Source organism: Martes martes (assembly GCF_963455335.1).
Source record: "Martes martes genome assembly, contig: scaffold_416, whole genome shotgun sequence".
In the NCBI taxonomy this organism is placed as follows: domain Eukaryota; kingdom Metazoa; phylum Chordata; class Mammalia; order Carnivora; family Mustelidae; genus Martes; species Martes martes.
This window is the reverse complement of record NW_027666670.1, coordinates 199-16,145: the sequence shown is the minus strand read 5'-3', so window position 1 is coordinate 16,145 and position 15,947 is coordinate 199. Positions and strand designations below refer to the sequence as shown.

The 15,947-nt window shown below is 42.2% G+C and overlaps 1 protein-coding gene and 1 pseudogene across 2 annotated transcripts in view; one reads left to right on the top strand and one right to left on the bottom strand.

Annotated features, from left to right (window-relative positions):
- LOC308337849 (kinesin-like protein KIF15) overlaps positions 1-15,385 on the top strand; it is a gene marked incomplete at both ends in the record, with an annotated part of 32,559 nt that extends 17,174 nt beyond the window's left edge. The window contains 10 exons of the mRNA XM_080831392.1: positions 258-399; positions 6,820-7,017; positions 8,090-8,197; positions 8,619-8,724; positions 10,070-10,235; positions 12,755-12,905; positions 13,112-13,197; positions 14,133-14,202; positions 14,593-14,679; positions 15,281-15,385. Of these exons, the coding sequence (XP_080687518.1) occupies positions 258-399; positions 6,820-7,017; positions 8,090-8,197; positions 8,619-8,724; positions 10,070-10,235; positions 12,755-12,905; positions 13,112-13,197; positions 14,133-14,202; positions 14,593-14,679; positions 15,281-15,385 (1,219 nt within the window). The remainder of the gene's footprint in view (positions 1-257; positions 400-6,819; positions 7,018-8,089; positions 8,198-8,618; positions 8,725-10,069; positions 10,236-12,754; positions 12,906-13,111; positions 13,198-14,132; positions 14,203-14,592; positions 14,680-15,280) is intronic.
- Positions 4,953-6,421, bottom strand: LOC308337850 (glyceraldehyde-3-phosphate dehydrogenase-like; annotated as a pseudogene). The gene is made up of 2 exons: positions 6,365-6,421; positions 4,953-5,953 (listed from the first exon to the last, which is right to left on the bottom strand). The product of its transcript is annotated as a glyceraldehyde-3-phosphate dehydrogenase-like (transcript).
- Positions 15,386-15,947: the final 562 nt, after the last annotated feature.

Genomic DNA, 15,947 nt, shown 5'->3' with positions numbered 1-15,947 from the left:
CATGCCATGTGTGGTATCATCACAGACTGTTAGCGCTTTTGAATTGGAGCTCTACCACTTATTAGTCAAATACTTTATACTGTAGTTAATTCTCATAGCAAATATTACCCAAATGGAAATTGAGGGTAATAATCTGAGAATATCTCAGATTTAGAGGGATAAATATCAAGTTATGTGAGAGTATAAAGTGTAAAGTACTCTACAAGTGTATGACATTACTTATTACCTGAAATACTCAGTTTTTGAATATCCCTTAGGAAAAAGCAGCTAGAATTGGAATCAGAGCTTCAGTCTTTGCAAAAAGCAAACCTTAATCTCGAAAACCTTTTGGAAGCAACAAAAGCCTACAAGCGACAAGAAGTTTCTCAGCTGAATAAAATTCATGCTGAAACACTTAAGGTAGGTGGTCTGAAGCAATTCTTCAATACTAAGTCTGATCTTATTTTGTTAATAATGGAGAGACTTTGCACAGATTATCCCCAGATATGCTAGAATCCCTTGCAGACAGTGCCCCCAGGTTGACTCTGGTCCTGGTGTTCTAATGTCTGCCTCCAGTGGCCTCCAGTGGCGGGGTGGGGTGGGAAAGAATGCAGCATTTGGAGTCAGACCTGGGTGCAGATTTTAATCTGTCACTAACCTTAGGCAGGGTTTCCTAACTTCTGAACCTCCTATTTATGGTCTCCGAATTGGGGATGAGGAGAATGTGATTGTGGGTTTTCTAGAGCGTTGAGTGAAATAGTAGAGCACTGGGCAGCCGGGGGATCTCCGTAGCTATGGCTGTAAAGTGCCGTGTGCTCCCAGCTTGTGGTGCAAGAACAGAAATCCTAGAGCCAGAGACCACTAAAGGATCCAGGGTATCAGCAGTCATCATAGAAGGGTGTTTTTTCCCTAAACAACCATTGCCTTCCTAAAAGAAAAAAAAATGTGTGGACATGTGAGAATTAGAGAAAAGCCAAAGATGAAGGAGGTAGTGATGCTGATGCTGGGGATTGAGCTTTTCTACCAGATCCTCTGAAGGCTGAAAAATCCTTCCTTATACAGCTTAAACTTAAAAATAGATGTTTATCTCTAATGCTTATTTTTATGTTTTTTTTTAAAGATTTTATTTGACAGAGAGAGAAATCACAAGTAGGCAGAGAGGCAGGCAGAGAGAGGTGGGGGAAGCAGGCTCCCTGCGGAGCAGAGAGCCCGATGCGGGGCTCGATCCCAGGACCCTGAGATCCTGACCTGAGCTGAAGGCAGAGGCTTAACCCACTGAGCCACCCAGGCGCCCTTCTAATGCTTACTGTTCAGAAGTGATATTTTTGGTGTCACTTTTTAGGAGACTGCTTTTAAAAGAAACTACTCATCTGTTTGAATAGGCAATTCACTTGGCCGGAATTTTTTATTTTATTTTATTTTATTTTTTTTTATTTGAGAGAGAGAGAGATGACAAGTAGGCAGAGAGGCAGGCAGAGAGAGAGGGGGAAGCAGGCTCCCTGCTGAGCAGAGAGCCTGATGCGGGGCTCGATCCCAGGACCCTGAGATCATGACCTGGGCCGAAGGCAGAGGCTTAACCCACTGAGCCACCCAGGCGCCCCACTTGGCCGGAATTTTTAAAGGTACAAAGAGTATACAGTGATATGGTTCCTCTCTGTGTGCTGTCCTTCCTGCCAACCAGCCAAGCCCCTTTTTGGAGGCAGTCACTGTCAACAAGTCCTTCGGAGTTTGATTTTCCATCTTTCAATTTTTTCTTTTTTTAAAATTTTAACTGAAGTACAGTTGGCACACGATATTATTTTAGTTTCAGGTGTGCAGCATAGTGATTTGACAATTCGGTACATTGTGCAGTGCTCCCCAGTGGGTATAGACACCATCACTCACCGCAGAGTCACCACAGGATTGTTGACTCTCATCCCTATGCTGAGCATTACCTCCTTGTGGCTTATCTATTTTATAACTGGGAGTTTGTACCTCTTAATCCCCTTTACCCATCTCGCCCATCCTCCACAGCCCTCTCCCTTCTGGCAACCACCAGTTCTCTGTATTGATGAATCTGTTTCTGGTTTGTTTTGTTTTTTAGATTGTACATAGAAGTGAAATCAGATAGCATTTGTCTTTTTCTATCTGACTTACCTCACCTAGCATACTACCCTCTAGATCTATCCATGTTGTCACCAATGGCAAGACCTTGTTCTTTTTTATGACTGAGTAATATTCCAACGTGTGTGTATGTGTGGGTGTGTCTATATACACATAAACACACATATGTATAAATGTGGCACATCTTTATGTGTTCATCTGTTGATGGACACTTGAGTTGCTTACATATCTTGGCTATTATAAATAATGCTACAAAAAACATAGGGCTGCATGTTATCTTTTCAAATTAGTGTTTCCAGTTTCTTTGGGTAAATACCTAGTAGTAGAATTTTGCTGGGCCATATTATACTTCTATTTTAATTTTTTTTTAAGATTTTTATTTATTTGACAGAGAGATCACAAGTAGGCAGAGAGGCAGGCAGAGAGAGGAGGAAGCAGGCTTTCCGTGGAGCAGAGAGCCTGATGCGGGGCTTGATCCCAGGACCCTGGGATCAGGACCTGAGCCAAAGTCAGAGGCTTAATCCACTGAGCCACCCAGGCACCCCTATTTTAATTTTTTGAGGAACCTTTGTACTGTTTTCACAGTGGCTGTGCCATTTACCTTCCTGCCAGTATTGCTCTGGGGTTTCCTTTTCTCCACACCCTTGCCCACATTCATTGTCTCTTGTCTTTTTGATACCATTCTAGCAGGAATGAGGGGATATCTCACCATAGTTTTGATTTGCATTTCCCCAATGATGAATGATGTTGAGCAGTTTTTCATGTGTCTGTAGGCCATCCGGATGTTTTCTTTAGAAAAATGTCTATTCAGGTCCTCTGCCCATTTTTTATTGGATTATTTGGGGGTTTTTTGGTGTTGCATTGTAGGAATTCCTTATATATTTTAGATATTAAAGTCTTACTGGATGTATCATTTGCAGGTATCTTCCCCTATTCAGTAGGTTTCCTTTTTATTTTGTTGATTGTTTCCTTTGCTGTGCAGAAACCTTTTACTTTGGTGTAGTCCCACTTGTTTATACCTTTTCTCTTATTTTACATGGTGGTAGCATATTATACAAAACATTCTACACCTGGGTTTTTCTGTTTTTGTCTTTTGTCTTTCTGAGTATGTCCCTTGACTACAGGGGAAAAAAAAAGAACTTTCCCTCCTTTTTTTTTTTTTTTTCGTTTTATGACAGCTGCGCAGGATTCTGTTGTATGGATGTATTACCATGTATTTAAACTGAAAAATGCAATTTTTTAAAATAAAAGTAGAATTTTTTTCTTTGCTCTCTAAAAATGATGGCCTTTTAAAAATCTGTGTAGGAAATTATTTTAAATTAACTGTGGAACATGGCCAAATGTTTTCTCATCCTGTGTCTGTAACCCCTTAGCACAGTGGAATTGGAGAGCTTGAAGCGTGCGTGGCAGGCTGGTCCTGCTGCTTCCACTTATAGGTTAGCAAATAAGACCGAAGTGATTAAAAGTTTTACCAAGAGCAGCATAGCAGTTCAGAGCTTTTGTTGATGCTCATTCTCAGTTACATGAGAGTACTTTATGAATACATTTTTCTTGTTTAAAAGAGATATACATACATATGTACGTTTCAGTTCAAGGTCATCTTGAGCACTGCTGCCAATCTGGTTCTAATGTAGTCCTTCACGCCCCATCCGTGGGGGTAATTTATTCTCAGTTTGGGAATATTTTTACTTAGCAGTTTTTTTTAAATTTTAAGATTTTATTTATTTGTCAGCGAGAGAGAGAGCACAAGTGGAGGGGCAGCAGGCAGAGAGAGGAGCAGTAAGAGGAAGAAGCAGGCTCCCTGCTGAGGAAGGAACCCAATGCGGGATTTGATGCCAGGACTCTGGGATCGTGACCTCAGCCAAAGGCAGATGCTTAACCGACTGAACCACCCAGGCATCCTTGCTTGGCAGTTTTGCACAGTATATATGTAGGGACTGGGAAAATATGGAGAGTTATTTCATAGATTTTTAGCTGAGCTTTTGTTTTTAAATGTAAATGGAATCATCCTACATATGTTACTCTGTAGTGGGCTTTTGTTAACTCTGGGATATGCCTTGGGTCTTCCCATATTACACAGTACGTAGAACTCTACCTCATTTTAAATCTAGGCTTCCATGTTTTGGACAACCCCTGGCTTGTATAGGTGGTTGCCAGTGCGAATGTTCTTTGGGGAGAGTCTGTGAAGGCGTGGTCATCTTCTGATGTCTCAGCACTGGGGTCCTGCCTGCCAGGTGTCTGTGCTATGTGCTCTCCCAGGAGGTGTGGGAGCACTCACTGCCCAGTGCCAGCCCCCGGAACTGGTGTTGTCTGCCTCTTTAATATATGACTGTATGATGGATGGAAATGGTATCTTTTGAAGATTTTAATTCTTATTCCTTTATTTCTGATGAGGTCACACATCTATGATCACTGTCCATTTGTGTATATCCTTTTCTATGAGAAAAAAAAAAGAATTCGTTTTCTTACTGGTTGTTTTGTCTTCTGATTGTAGTTTTTAACATGTTAACATGTTATTTTAACATAATAGTATGTCATATACTATTGCCAACATATTCTGCCATGCTACTGCCATGTTGCTTGTCTTTTATCTTTGTATGTGATACTTTTGTTATACAGAGGTTTTAAAATTTTGATATAGCCAGGTTTATTCCTATTCTACCTTTGTGACTTATGTATTTTTTTTCTGGGTACAGTAGACTTCATTGATGGTACAAGATAGAGCTCCCCAAGACCCTCTCCTTCTCAGTTAGTCTGGGGTGGAAATTGGGTAGAGGTTGGGAGATTCTCAGTGTGTTGGGGGATGAGTTGGGGCAAGGATTTCCCAACAGCTGAGGGGCTCTCTTCCTCTTGTCTCTTGGGCTGGTGGTCTAGACAGCTCTTACTCCTTGGAGGCCCATCTGGACCATAAGATCCACCACCCAGTTGTTGTAGCCAAATTCATTGTCATACCAGGAAATGAGCTTGACAAAGAGGTCACTGAGGACTATGCCAGCCCTAGCATTAAAGATGATAGAGTGGGTGTCACTGTTAACGTCACAGGGCAAACCTGATCCTCAGTGGAGCCCAGGATGCTCTTGAGGGGGCCCTCTGATGCCTGCCTCACCACCTTCTTGATGTCATTGTATTTGGCAACTTTCTCCAGGCAGCAGGTCAGATCCATGATTGACATGTTGCAGGTAGGGACATGGAAGGCCATGCCAGTGAGCTTCATATTCAGCCCAGGGATGACCTTGCCTACAGCCTTCGCAGCACCAGTAGAAGCACGGATGATGTTCTGGGCAGCCCCTCTGCCATCATGCCACAGCTTCCCAGAGGGGCTATCCATAGATGTCGTGGTGACAGTGATGGCATGGACTGAGGTCATGAGTTCCTTAACCATGCCACGGTTGTCATGGATGACCTTGGCCAGTGGGGCCAAGCATATGGTGGTACAGGAGGCATTGCCAACCATTTTGAGGGAGCTGTCATACTTCTCATGGTTCACATCCATCACAAACATGGGGGCATCATCAGAAGGGGCAGAGATGATGACTGTCCCCCCGTCCCTACCCTCCAAGTGAACCCCAGGCCTCTCCATGGTGGTGAAGACCCCATTGAACTCCACAACATGCTCAGCACCAGCATCACCCCATTTGATGTTGGCAGGATCTCACTCTTAGAAGATGGAGATGGACTTTCCATTGATGACAAGTTTCCTGTTCTCAGCCTTGACTGTACTGTGGAATTTGCCATGGGTGGAATCATACTGGAACTTGTAGACCATGTAGTTGAGGTCAATGAAGGGGTCATTAATGGCAACAGTATCCACTTTGCCAGAGTTAAAAGCAGCCCTGGTGACCAGGTGCCCAATACGCTGAATCTGTTTACTCTGACCTCCGCCATTATGTCATCATGTCTTGGGGACGCGGCTGGAACTGCACCAGAAATGCAGACTGTCTGTTGAATGGGGAGAAGCAGAGAGCCTCTTTTATGTATTTAAAGACAATCTCAAGATCATCAATATATTCTACTTCTTAAACTACTTTTATAATTTTCTTTTTACATTGAGATGTTTAGTTCATCTGCTTTTTTACTTTTTAAAATATTTTATTTATTTATTAGAGAGAGAGGGAACAGAAGCAGGGGGAGTGGGAGAGGGAGAGACAAACTCCCCACCAAGCAGGGAGCCGAATGCAGGGCTCGATCCCAGGACCCTGGGACCATGACCTGAGCTGAAGGCAGAGGCTTAACGACTGAGCCACCCTGATGCCCCTGCCTTTTTATTTCTGAATGGTATTACATAGGGATTTAACTTTGAATAGTCCTTGTTTTTCTCATTAATTTGAACTTTCCACATATAAATCACTTTCTCTATGTATTTTCTTTGAGTGTCCTATTTAACTATTTGTATGCTGATCACTGTTTTAATGACTGTACCCTTATAATGTATTTTTACGTGGGTCAGGGATGTCTTCCTAAATTTTTAATTGTCTTTCCTTGACCTTTTATTCTTTGTTTGAACTTTGGAAACCGCTTATTAAGTTTCAGTTTTAACAATCTTACTAGAATTTTGCTTGAGACCACATTAAATTGCTATATTTGTTTCTACTTAGGCATTTCTCAGCTGCCTCTTGAGGATACTCTTTCGATTATTAGAATTTCAATTTTATCCTTTCCGTTCACACATTTAGTAAATACTTTTGCTCTTTTGTTCACAGTGTGCTAATGCTGTTTCATAATCGCTTTTTGCTACAGATTATAACTACACCAACCAAGGCTTTTCAACTTTGGTCTCGACCGGTATCAAAATTAAGCCCTGAAGTGGGGAACTTTGGCCATGCGGGCACTCAGAGTTCCAGTGAGTTAAATGATAATATCTTGAACGAGCCAGTTCCACCTGAGATGAATGAACAAGCTTTTGAGGCCATTTCTGAAGAGCTTAGAATGGTGCAGGTAATGTTTGGTTTTTTTGGTTTGTGAAAACATAAGTCATTAGACGTTCATTGAAAACAGACTTCCCTTACCATTTCAATTCTGTAATTTGTAGTGTTCAAAGCTATGTAGTATTAAGACTGCGTTTCTAAATATGGGTGTGTGAAAGCCCCTGTCCTCGCAATCAGCCTGCTTTTGCTCTCGTCGTTTGCAGGATTTAGCAAGTCCCACACTATAGCCTCCTCAGGCTTTGGGTCTCTAACATGTGAAGAGACCAGTCTGCCACCAGCTTCAGGTTCCAGAACTGGTTGATATGGCACAGTACTGTATGTGCTAAAGAAAATTAAAATAATGGAAAGAATCTTACAGATCAAATTTCCGACAATTTTTGGTATATTTGAAAGAACATTTGAAATGTGCTTATCCCAGAGTTCTGGTGACTTATTTATTTATTTATTTGGTGATTTATTTATTTATTTGGATTTCTTTCTTTCTTTCTTTTTTTTTTTAAAACGTTTTCTGCTTCCTAGTGAAACTTAAGAGTGAGCCAGACCACCCTCAAATTCCAAAACTTTGTCCCTTCCAAGGCCTGGAGAGCATTCTGGTGAAGTCACTCACATGCAGCCTTAGAAGTCTCAGAATGGCTCTATGACTGAACCCATTTAATTTTAATCACCTTTTCCCTTTGTGTTTCAAATTCTCCACTTTGACGGACCACAAGTGTAATTCTGAGACATGAGAAGTCATTAGTGCAATCTTTTGAAATTGTTTTCTGATTCCAGAGTGGCCTTTGATATCTTTGTCCATGTGAGGTTAAAATTCTTTTTTTAAGATTTTATTTATTTATTTGACAGAAAGACTCAGCCAGAGAGGGAACACAAGCAGGGAGAGTGGGAGAGGGAGAAGCAGGGTTCCTGCTAAGCAGGGAGCCCAATGCGGGGCTTGATCCCAGGATCCTGAGATCATGACCTGAATCGAAGGCAGACACTTAACCGACTGAGCCACCCAGGCACCCCTATTTTTTGTTCTTCTAATGCAGAAGAGACAGTGGAATGTTTGAGAGTTCCATTAAGAAGTGTTTGTGTTGCTGCAGGAACAGATGAGTGCCCTTCAAGCAAAGCTGGATGAGGAAGAGCATAAGAACGTCAGACTTCAGCAGCACATTGACAAACTGGAACACCATTCCTTGCAGTCGCAGGAGGTGAGACCCAGAGCACGGCCCCAGGAAACACATGAGCCAAACCCTCAAAGCGACAGTATCGCAAGATGAAAGCGACTTCGCAGAGCCTTTGTCAATGCTTATTTGAGTTGTATTCTTTATTGTGTCACTTCACACACTGCTCTGAGGATGACACACACACCCCTAGTCTGAATTCTAGCTCCCATTGTCGATAGCGCAGAGGCGCCTTGTCGTTAGCTCGGAACGAGACAAGATGGACGGCCCAGGTGCTTACAGTGGTCCTTCCCTTTGTTGGTCATCCTCACTGTAATTCATGGCAATGGCCAGTTTTCTCCTATCAGAGACCTTAAACTAGATTTTTAAAACAGACATAGATAATGATTTGGAGTGTATCTTAGCATGCCGGTGTTCCTTTTCCAGTAAATTTATCTCTTTCTCAAAGCTTTTCTCATCAGAAAGAACTGACTGGGTCAGACAGCAGCAAGAGCATCTCTCGCAGTTGAATGCCCTTGAAATGCAGCTTCGAGACACTCAGACTAAGAATGACTGTAAGTTCGAACAAGTGGGAGCTTTGGGATCTGAATACCGTTAACTCAGTATCTTTTAATTCCTATGAATAAATCTTGCCCCTGTGTTTTTGGTGGGTTGTTTTTTGTTTGTTTTTGTTTTTTATTTTTTTTAAAGATTTTATTTATTTGACAAAGAAAGAAATCACAAGTAGGCAGAGGGGCAGGCAGAGAGAGGGGGAGACGCAGTCTCCCTGCTGAGCAGAGCACCTGATGCGGGGCTTGATCCCAGGATCCTGGGATCATGACCTGAGCCGAAGGCAGAGGCTTAACATGCTGAGCCACCCAGGCACCCCAGTACTTTTGTTTGTTTTTATTTAGGTGACCAGACTTGAGTCTGCATGACAGTGGTAAGTAATTGTCATATATCATAAAGGGGAATTTGCACCAGGACAGCTCACAAACAAGTGATCGAACTATTGGCTGAAAGTTTTAATATTGCTTTGAAAATGAAGTGTCTTGAAATCATAAGATGAATAATGTTTTGATAGTAACAAAATAGAGCATAAATTAGATATTTGTACATATCCATGAAGGTGGGAGTATCACTTGATTCCCAGTATTTCAGTGTATTTCTTCTATCATCAGTGTTTGCAGCAGTTTATAATAAAGCCGACAAAAGACAGCTGTTGTGTTTCCTTTGCTCTAAGGAGTTACCTAATTTTACCTCCAGTTGGAGTTTCCTTAGAAGACCCAGAAGCATTTAACCCATTTCGAGAAGTGTATTACCAAGGAGTTTTCAATAAGTAAGATCAGGTCACTTAGAATGTGCTAAGTTTCTTGATTTCTTTCCCTTATATTAAGTTTTCATGCATGTGCCACGGGAGAAGCATAGAACAGTCAGGTGACCTGCAAATCAGGGACAGATGTTAACTCTTCCCTTTTTCATAGAAATATATAAAAAATCCTAAGAGGGAGGGAAGAAAATAATCTCCATGCTCCTACAAACCAACCACTTGCTTGTTTAACATCTTAACTTAAAATTGGTCTCTTCGGGGCGTCTGGGTGGCTTAGTGGGTTAAAGCCGCTGCCTTCAGCTCAGGTCATGATCCCAGTATCCTGGGATCAAGCCCCGCATCGGGCTCTCTGCTCAGCAGGGAGCCTGCTTCCTGCTTCCTCTCTTCTCTCTCTGCCTGCCTCTCTGCCTACTTGTGATCTGTCTGTCAAATAAATAAATAAATAATCTTAAAAAAAAAAAAATTGGTCTCTTCAACTTGTTTTTGCTCTTTGTGCGAAGATACCCATCGAACTTATTTGCCCACTCTGTTTGAAAAAAAAAAATTGATGTAAAGAAACCTGTTGAGTATTCGTTTTGTTTGTTTTTTAGTCTTGAAAAGTGAGGTGCATGACCTGCGAGTCGTTCTTCATTCCGCAGACAAGGAGCTGTCTTCCGTGAAACTGGAGTATAGTTCATTCAGAGAGAGTCAGGAGAAGGAACTGAGTAGCCTTTCTGACCGACACACGCATGCGCAGCTACAACTGGACAGTGTCAGGTAGAGTTGTTCTGTGACGGTGTCCCCTTGCCTGGTTGGCCTGCAGCCCAGGCCTGCTTGCCGTGCAGGTGCTGCAAACCCAACCCAAACTAGTTGAGCAAAAAAGTGAATTACTGGCTCACAATACTGAGGAGGCCTAGAGGTGATTTGGGTTTTGGGAACAAACTAGATTGAGTCTCAAAAGATATTGTCAGTGCACGTTCTCTCTGTCTCTGTCTGTCTCTGTCTCTATCTCTCCCTCCCTCAGTCCCTGCTCTGCCTGCCTCAGTATGTTGCCCTTATTCTGTCCTACTGTTGAGGGCCCGCCTTTACGTGACAGGGAACAGATTGCCTCACCCAGCAATGAAATTCTCTCTCCCAGAAGCCGTGTATCAATCCCAGGGAAAATCAGAATTGGTCTTGCTGGAGTCATCTGCTTATGGACCAGTCACTCATCAAGGGTTTGAGGTGGCGTAGGCCCAACATAGGTGATGAGCCTTTTCCAGAGGGAAAGGTACGCTCTTCCTGGAGGTAGGGGCAGTACAAGGCCGACCAGATCAGGAGCTGTTACTGTTGTCCACAGTGACTCGCCAGAGGCTGGTGGGAGTCAGTGCTGGTAATCTTGAAACAAAGGGGTGACAGATTTCAGTTGTTTGTTTTTACTGTTCTTTTTCTTGCTCATTTCAACTTTTTGTAAAACCATTTTGTGTTTTTGATGCCATCCCATGGGTCTGTGGCAGTAATTTAATAGTGGACATCTGGCATGTGATACTGTGAGCATGAGATACGTGGCAAAGATTTCAATCTGCATATATAGGGAATTAAAATAGAGGAAGAAAACTTGAGATCTGCAGACCATATCCATCCCTTGACATGTTTTTGCTGGGCCTGCCCGGCGTGGCTTTAAAAAGTTGAGCATAGGGGCGCCTGGGTGGCTCAGTGGGTTAAAGCCTCTGCCTTCAGCTCAGGTCATGATCCCAGGGTCCTGGGATCGAGCCCTGCATCGGGCTCTCTGCTCAGCGGGGAGCCTGCTTCCTCCGCTCTCTCTGCCTGCCTCTCTGCCTACTTGTGGTTTCTGTCTGTCAAATAAATAAAATTTAAAAAAAAAATTGAGCATAGCATTCTCAAAATTGAGAGCTTTCTTATAAAAATCTGTTCACATCCTCTGAAAATCCCATCCCTGCCATGCAAATGACTCCTTCCCCATAGGACAGGGGTGTGTGCCAAGGTAGCATGCCCTCCACTGCCCCGTGCTCTTTCTCCAACACCAAGGCTCTGGCCAGTGGCCATTTGTCACCCATGGTGTGCTGTCATTTTTTCTGACACATGGCATTTGTTTTTAACATCTGAATCCCTGACTCTTATCTTGGGTCTGTTGTAAGTTTTTTTGTGATTTTTTTTTTGGTGATTTTTTGTGATTTTTTTTTTAAAGGTCACTAATCTCACTGGATTTTCATTTCCTCATGTTTCTATGTCAGTTGAACTAGATCTAAAATGTTAAGAAGCCACTGTATCTGAACTGTGTACTTAAATTCTGTCTTAAAAATCGGGAGCATTTCCACACTATTTAAATAAGATATAACTTAATTTTTCTCGGTGTCTCAGGCTTGACACCGAGTGCATCACTCTGTGGGCGGCTTGTACTCTGTGGCTTTCCAGGCGTTGAGAAGGCCTCTGCATGAAATAGCACAATCCCACTGTGTTTCTTGAATCATTTGGCTGCTTTATATATACAGTTTGTATCGTAAACACACACATTCTCCCTCCTTCCCGTCTCTTGTCTGTATGTCTGTCTTAGCAGCTGATTTATACCACTTTGTAACTTGCTGCTTCTGCCCTGCTTCCAGTTAGTAAAGCAGATAGATCCCCGTCTAATGACCTATTTGTACGCTGGGACATCTGTTTTGGATGGTGCAAAGTCAGGTTCATTGTTGATGAGTTCTTGGCTGAACTCTGGCTGTTTGGGTGCGTCACAGCCTGTGCGGAGAGGAACGAGGGGGTGAGAACCTAGAAAGCAGGAAATAATAATCATATGATTTAAGAGATTGTTCTGTCTGAGGGCGTTTACTCTCTTGCTCAAATCAAAGCCACGTTTGCCATCTTAAAATCTTCCTAGAGTTGAGAGAATATGTGATAAATAGATGGAGATGAGCTATCACCTTAATGGCCAGTCCCCAGCTTACATGAGGGAGGGTTCGGTCCGGAACCCCCTAAAATGAATGCGTGATCCTAACCTGCCCATCAGTTCTGCCTGTCCACTCGAGACCACAGGAGGAGGAATGAGGAGGTAGACGGCTACAGGCTAACGTGCCCACCCTGTCTCTTCCATCCCCGTCACGTTGCTCTGTGGATCCGATGTGTCTTCCGTGTTTGTGCACTGTGGACATTCCACACAAGTTCACGAGGAATTTACACCTGTCAGGGCTTCTGTAAGTTGGGAATGGTCTGTAGATGGGAGAACTGGAACTGCTGATAATCTGACTAGCAGAGCTGCATTTACTGTTTATATTTACCATTGTAAAAATGTTTTCCTGATAAAGATTAGAAAATGAAAAGCTTCTTGAGAGCAAAGCCTGCCTACAGGATTCCTATGACAACTTACAAGAAGTAATGAAGTTTGAAATTGACCAACTTTCAAAAAACCTCCAAAACTGCAAAAAAGAAAATGAAACTCTGAAATCTGATCTGAATGTAAGTTAAGAAGGGTATTGGTTATTGGTGCTTTTGTCCTGGATGTGTGACTGTTGCCTGGAGCGCAGGGCAAGGCCTGTTTTGACCTCTTCCTAACTTCCTGTCCTGGCCCCTCTCGCCTGCCAACTAGAAGGTACTTGATGTGTTTGTTGACTACACATTGTTAGTAACAATTATTTAAAATCTGATATGACATTGTCTTTTAGAATTTGGTGGAGCTTTTTGAGGCAGAAAAAGAACGCAATAACAAATTATTATTACAATTTGAAGAAGATAAAGAGAACAGTTCTAAGTGAGTGTTATTTATATTTTCCGTTAGTTGATTAGAGTATCGTTTATTACAACATTAACTTGAGTTATTTTTTTTTATTGCTACTACCCTGTAAAGTTATCTTTTTAACCATTCTGAAATGAATATCAGATTCTTTTGTGTAAGAGGGTATATAGAGAAACTTACTCAGTAAGCTTGAAACGAGTAGCAGTTGGTGGTGATCAGAACTTAGGGCCTTCTCTAAATAAATCACAGTAATTTTATAACTGGAATGGGGGGACTGATTTTTATTTCTGTTTCTACTATTCTTTTTCTAGCTCTTCTGTTTCTCCTGGTCTCTTAATATGAATGCCATTGTCTTTCTTCCCACTCTCTCTTCAGTTCCTTCCCTTGGTGATATCTGTCAGTCTCTTGGCCTCAGCCAACAGAATGATCATTACTCAAGTGAGAAGAAATTGTGTTTGTTTATTCAACAGATACTTGTAGAGTTCTTAATATGACTCAGATTCCCCTCTAGGCCTGGGGATACAGGGGTTTATACATCTAGTGGGCATACATCCTAGTTGGGAGACAGCTAACATTTAGTCTTTGCTTATATACTAGGTGATCTCCCAATAAGCCAGGCACTATTCTGGTAAATGCCAGAACATTTCTTTAGAGGTAAGACAGTAAGCAATATATCCCCGTCCACGTGAGTCTTACATTCTAGCAGAGAGAGATAGGTAATAAACAAGTGCTTAGGTCCACAAGTCGTAAGTGCTCTGAAGAAAAAGAAACTCATAGCACAAAGATGGGATCTCTCTTAATAGTCGTTGAAACGGGAACACACCACCTCACGCCAAGTGTGTGCCGCACAGAGTTCCTTGCAGTTCATCGAATCTCTTCTGTACAAACACACGGGTTCCTGTTTCCCTTGGAAGAAGTCATGAGTAAAAAAGATAATTCTTGCCTTCCAGAGAAATCTTAGAAGTTCTTGAGGTCGTGCGTCAGGAGAAACAGAAAGAGATGGCCAAGTGTGAGCAGCAGGTGAGTGACCTGCGCTCTAAGTCCAGCACTGGAGGTCTATAACTTCTTCTCTTCCTGGTGTCAGAAGAGGTGTGTTAGAAATGTGATTTCAGCTGTCAAAAATTGGTAATAAAAAGGACTTGTTGCTTGGTTGTATTATTTTTGAACTCTTGTTTTTCTAATTCCTAAATAGCTATAATCATACATTGTTGGTGATCCCCTAGAGGGAACCCACAAAATCATCGCCTTTTAACCCAGCTTCTCCTTTTCGAGTGTTACCCTAGTGAACACTGTATAATGTGAAAAAAAGATTGCATCACCTTTTTTTTCCCCCTATGTGTGTGTGTGGTGAACTTTGTGATTTAATTCTTTTTCTAAAAATATAACTAAAATAATTTTTTTCCCCCACAGATGGCAAAAGTACAGAATCTGGAAGAGAGTTTATGTGCTACGGAGAAACTAATCCGTTCTCTGGAGAAGTCTAGAGATGCTGACAAGGTTGGCAGAGGCCCAAGCTGCGTCCCTGTGCATTGTCTTTATGAGTGATGCCTTAACGGTCCAGACTCCTGCCTCCAGGGTGACTGGCAGCTAGCTTTTCATAGACACTTAGACCTTGTTCATCTTCTGAGATTGCCAGAGAAGGAGGTCTTCTATTTAAGTTAATTAATTCTCCATGTCACTGCAAGAGCAAACTGTTCTGTCCCTTCTGATGGTACTGTGTCTGAAATACCTTCTTCCCCTTTTAACTAGGATGCTGTTAGTAGGACCCTTTCTTGTTGGTTCTGAGTCCCGTAATGCAAACTGTCAAATCCCTGCTGTTGATTTTCACCAGAATAGTAAAAAAAATATGTAGGTCCAAGTGTAAAATTAGGTGTAGATTCATTATATACCTTCCTCTAATTCATCCAGAAAAACCAAAGCAAATGATTCAGTAAAATAGAATAAAGCCATTAAAATACAAACTTATAATAATATAAGGTGACATATTTTGCTAAAACAAATTTGATTTCTCTTATTGTCATTAGGAAAGACAAACTATTTGTTGTTTTAATGTCCTTCATGTTTTTGGATATGAAGATACTGTTTCTGTCCTTGTCAGGAAGTTGTAGCTGACCTCATGATCCAGGTCCAGGAGCTAAGAGCAGTGGTCTGTGAGAAAACAGAAACGATAGACACCCTGAAGCAAGAACTGAAGGACTTAAGTGTAAGTTCTGCCGCCAACGAGATACCATACTTCACAGATTCCTCAAGAGTTTAACAAACACTCCACCAGAAAACAGAGTTCTGTGGTCAAATCGGTTCAGGGCTACTAAAGTTCCACAGGTTTTTGGCTTTGCAGCCCTTAACAGAGCCTTTACTATGGCCCTGTGCGCCTCTGGGAGGCGGCATGGGCTGCAGCCCTGCCCCGATTGCCCTGACCCAGAAACGGTGTGTACCAGGTGGGAACCATTTATGAGGAACAGACTGACCCTGGTCTGTGGGAGTTAAGGGTATGTGGTGTTCCTTAATTGCTTCAAGAAAAAACAATGACACATTTTGTTTACATTCAGAGGCGTTCATACATAGTGACTTTTTTTCCACTGTTGGACTTTTTGATCCCCTCAAGTAGCTACTTTCCTCAAGTAACTACTTTCCCTCCGGCATATCTAGGGGGAATGTTGGTGCTTCCTCCTCAGGTCAGGTCAAGGTGAAGGTTTTTTGTCCACATTCCTCATTCGTCCGCTACAAAGGGAGCTTGCTATTCTCCACATTTGTTTGCAAAAGGC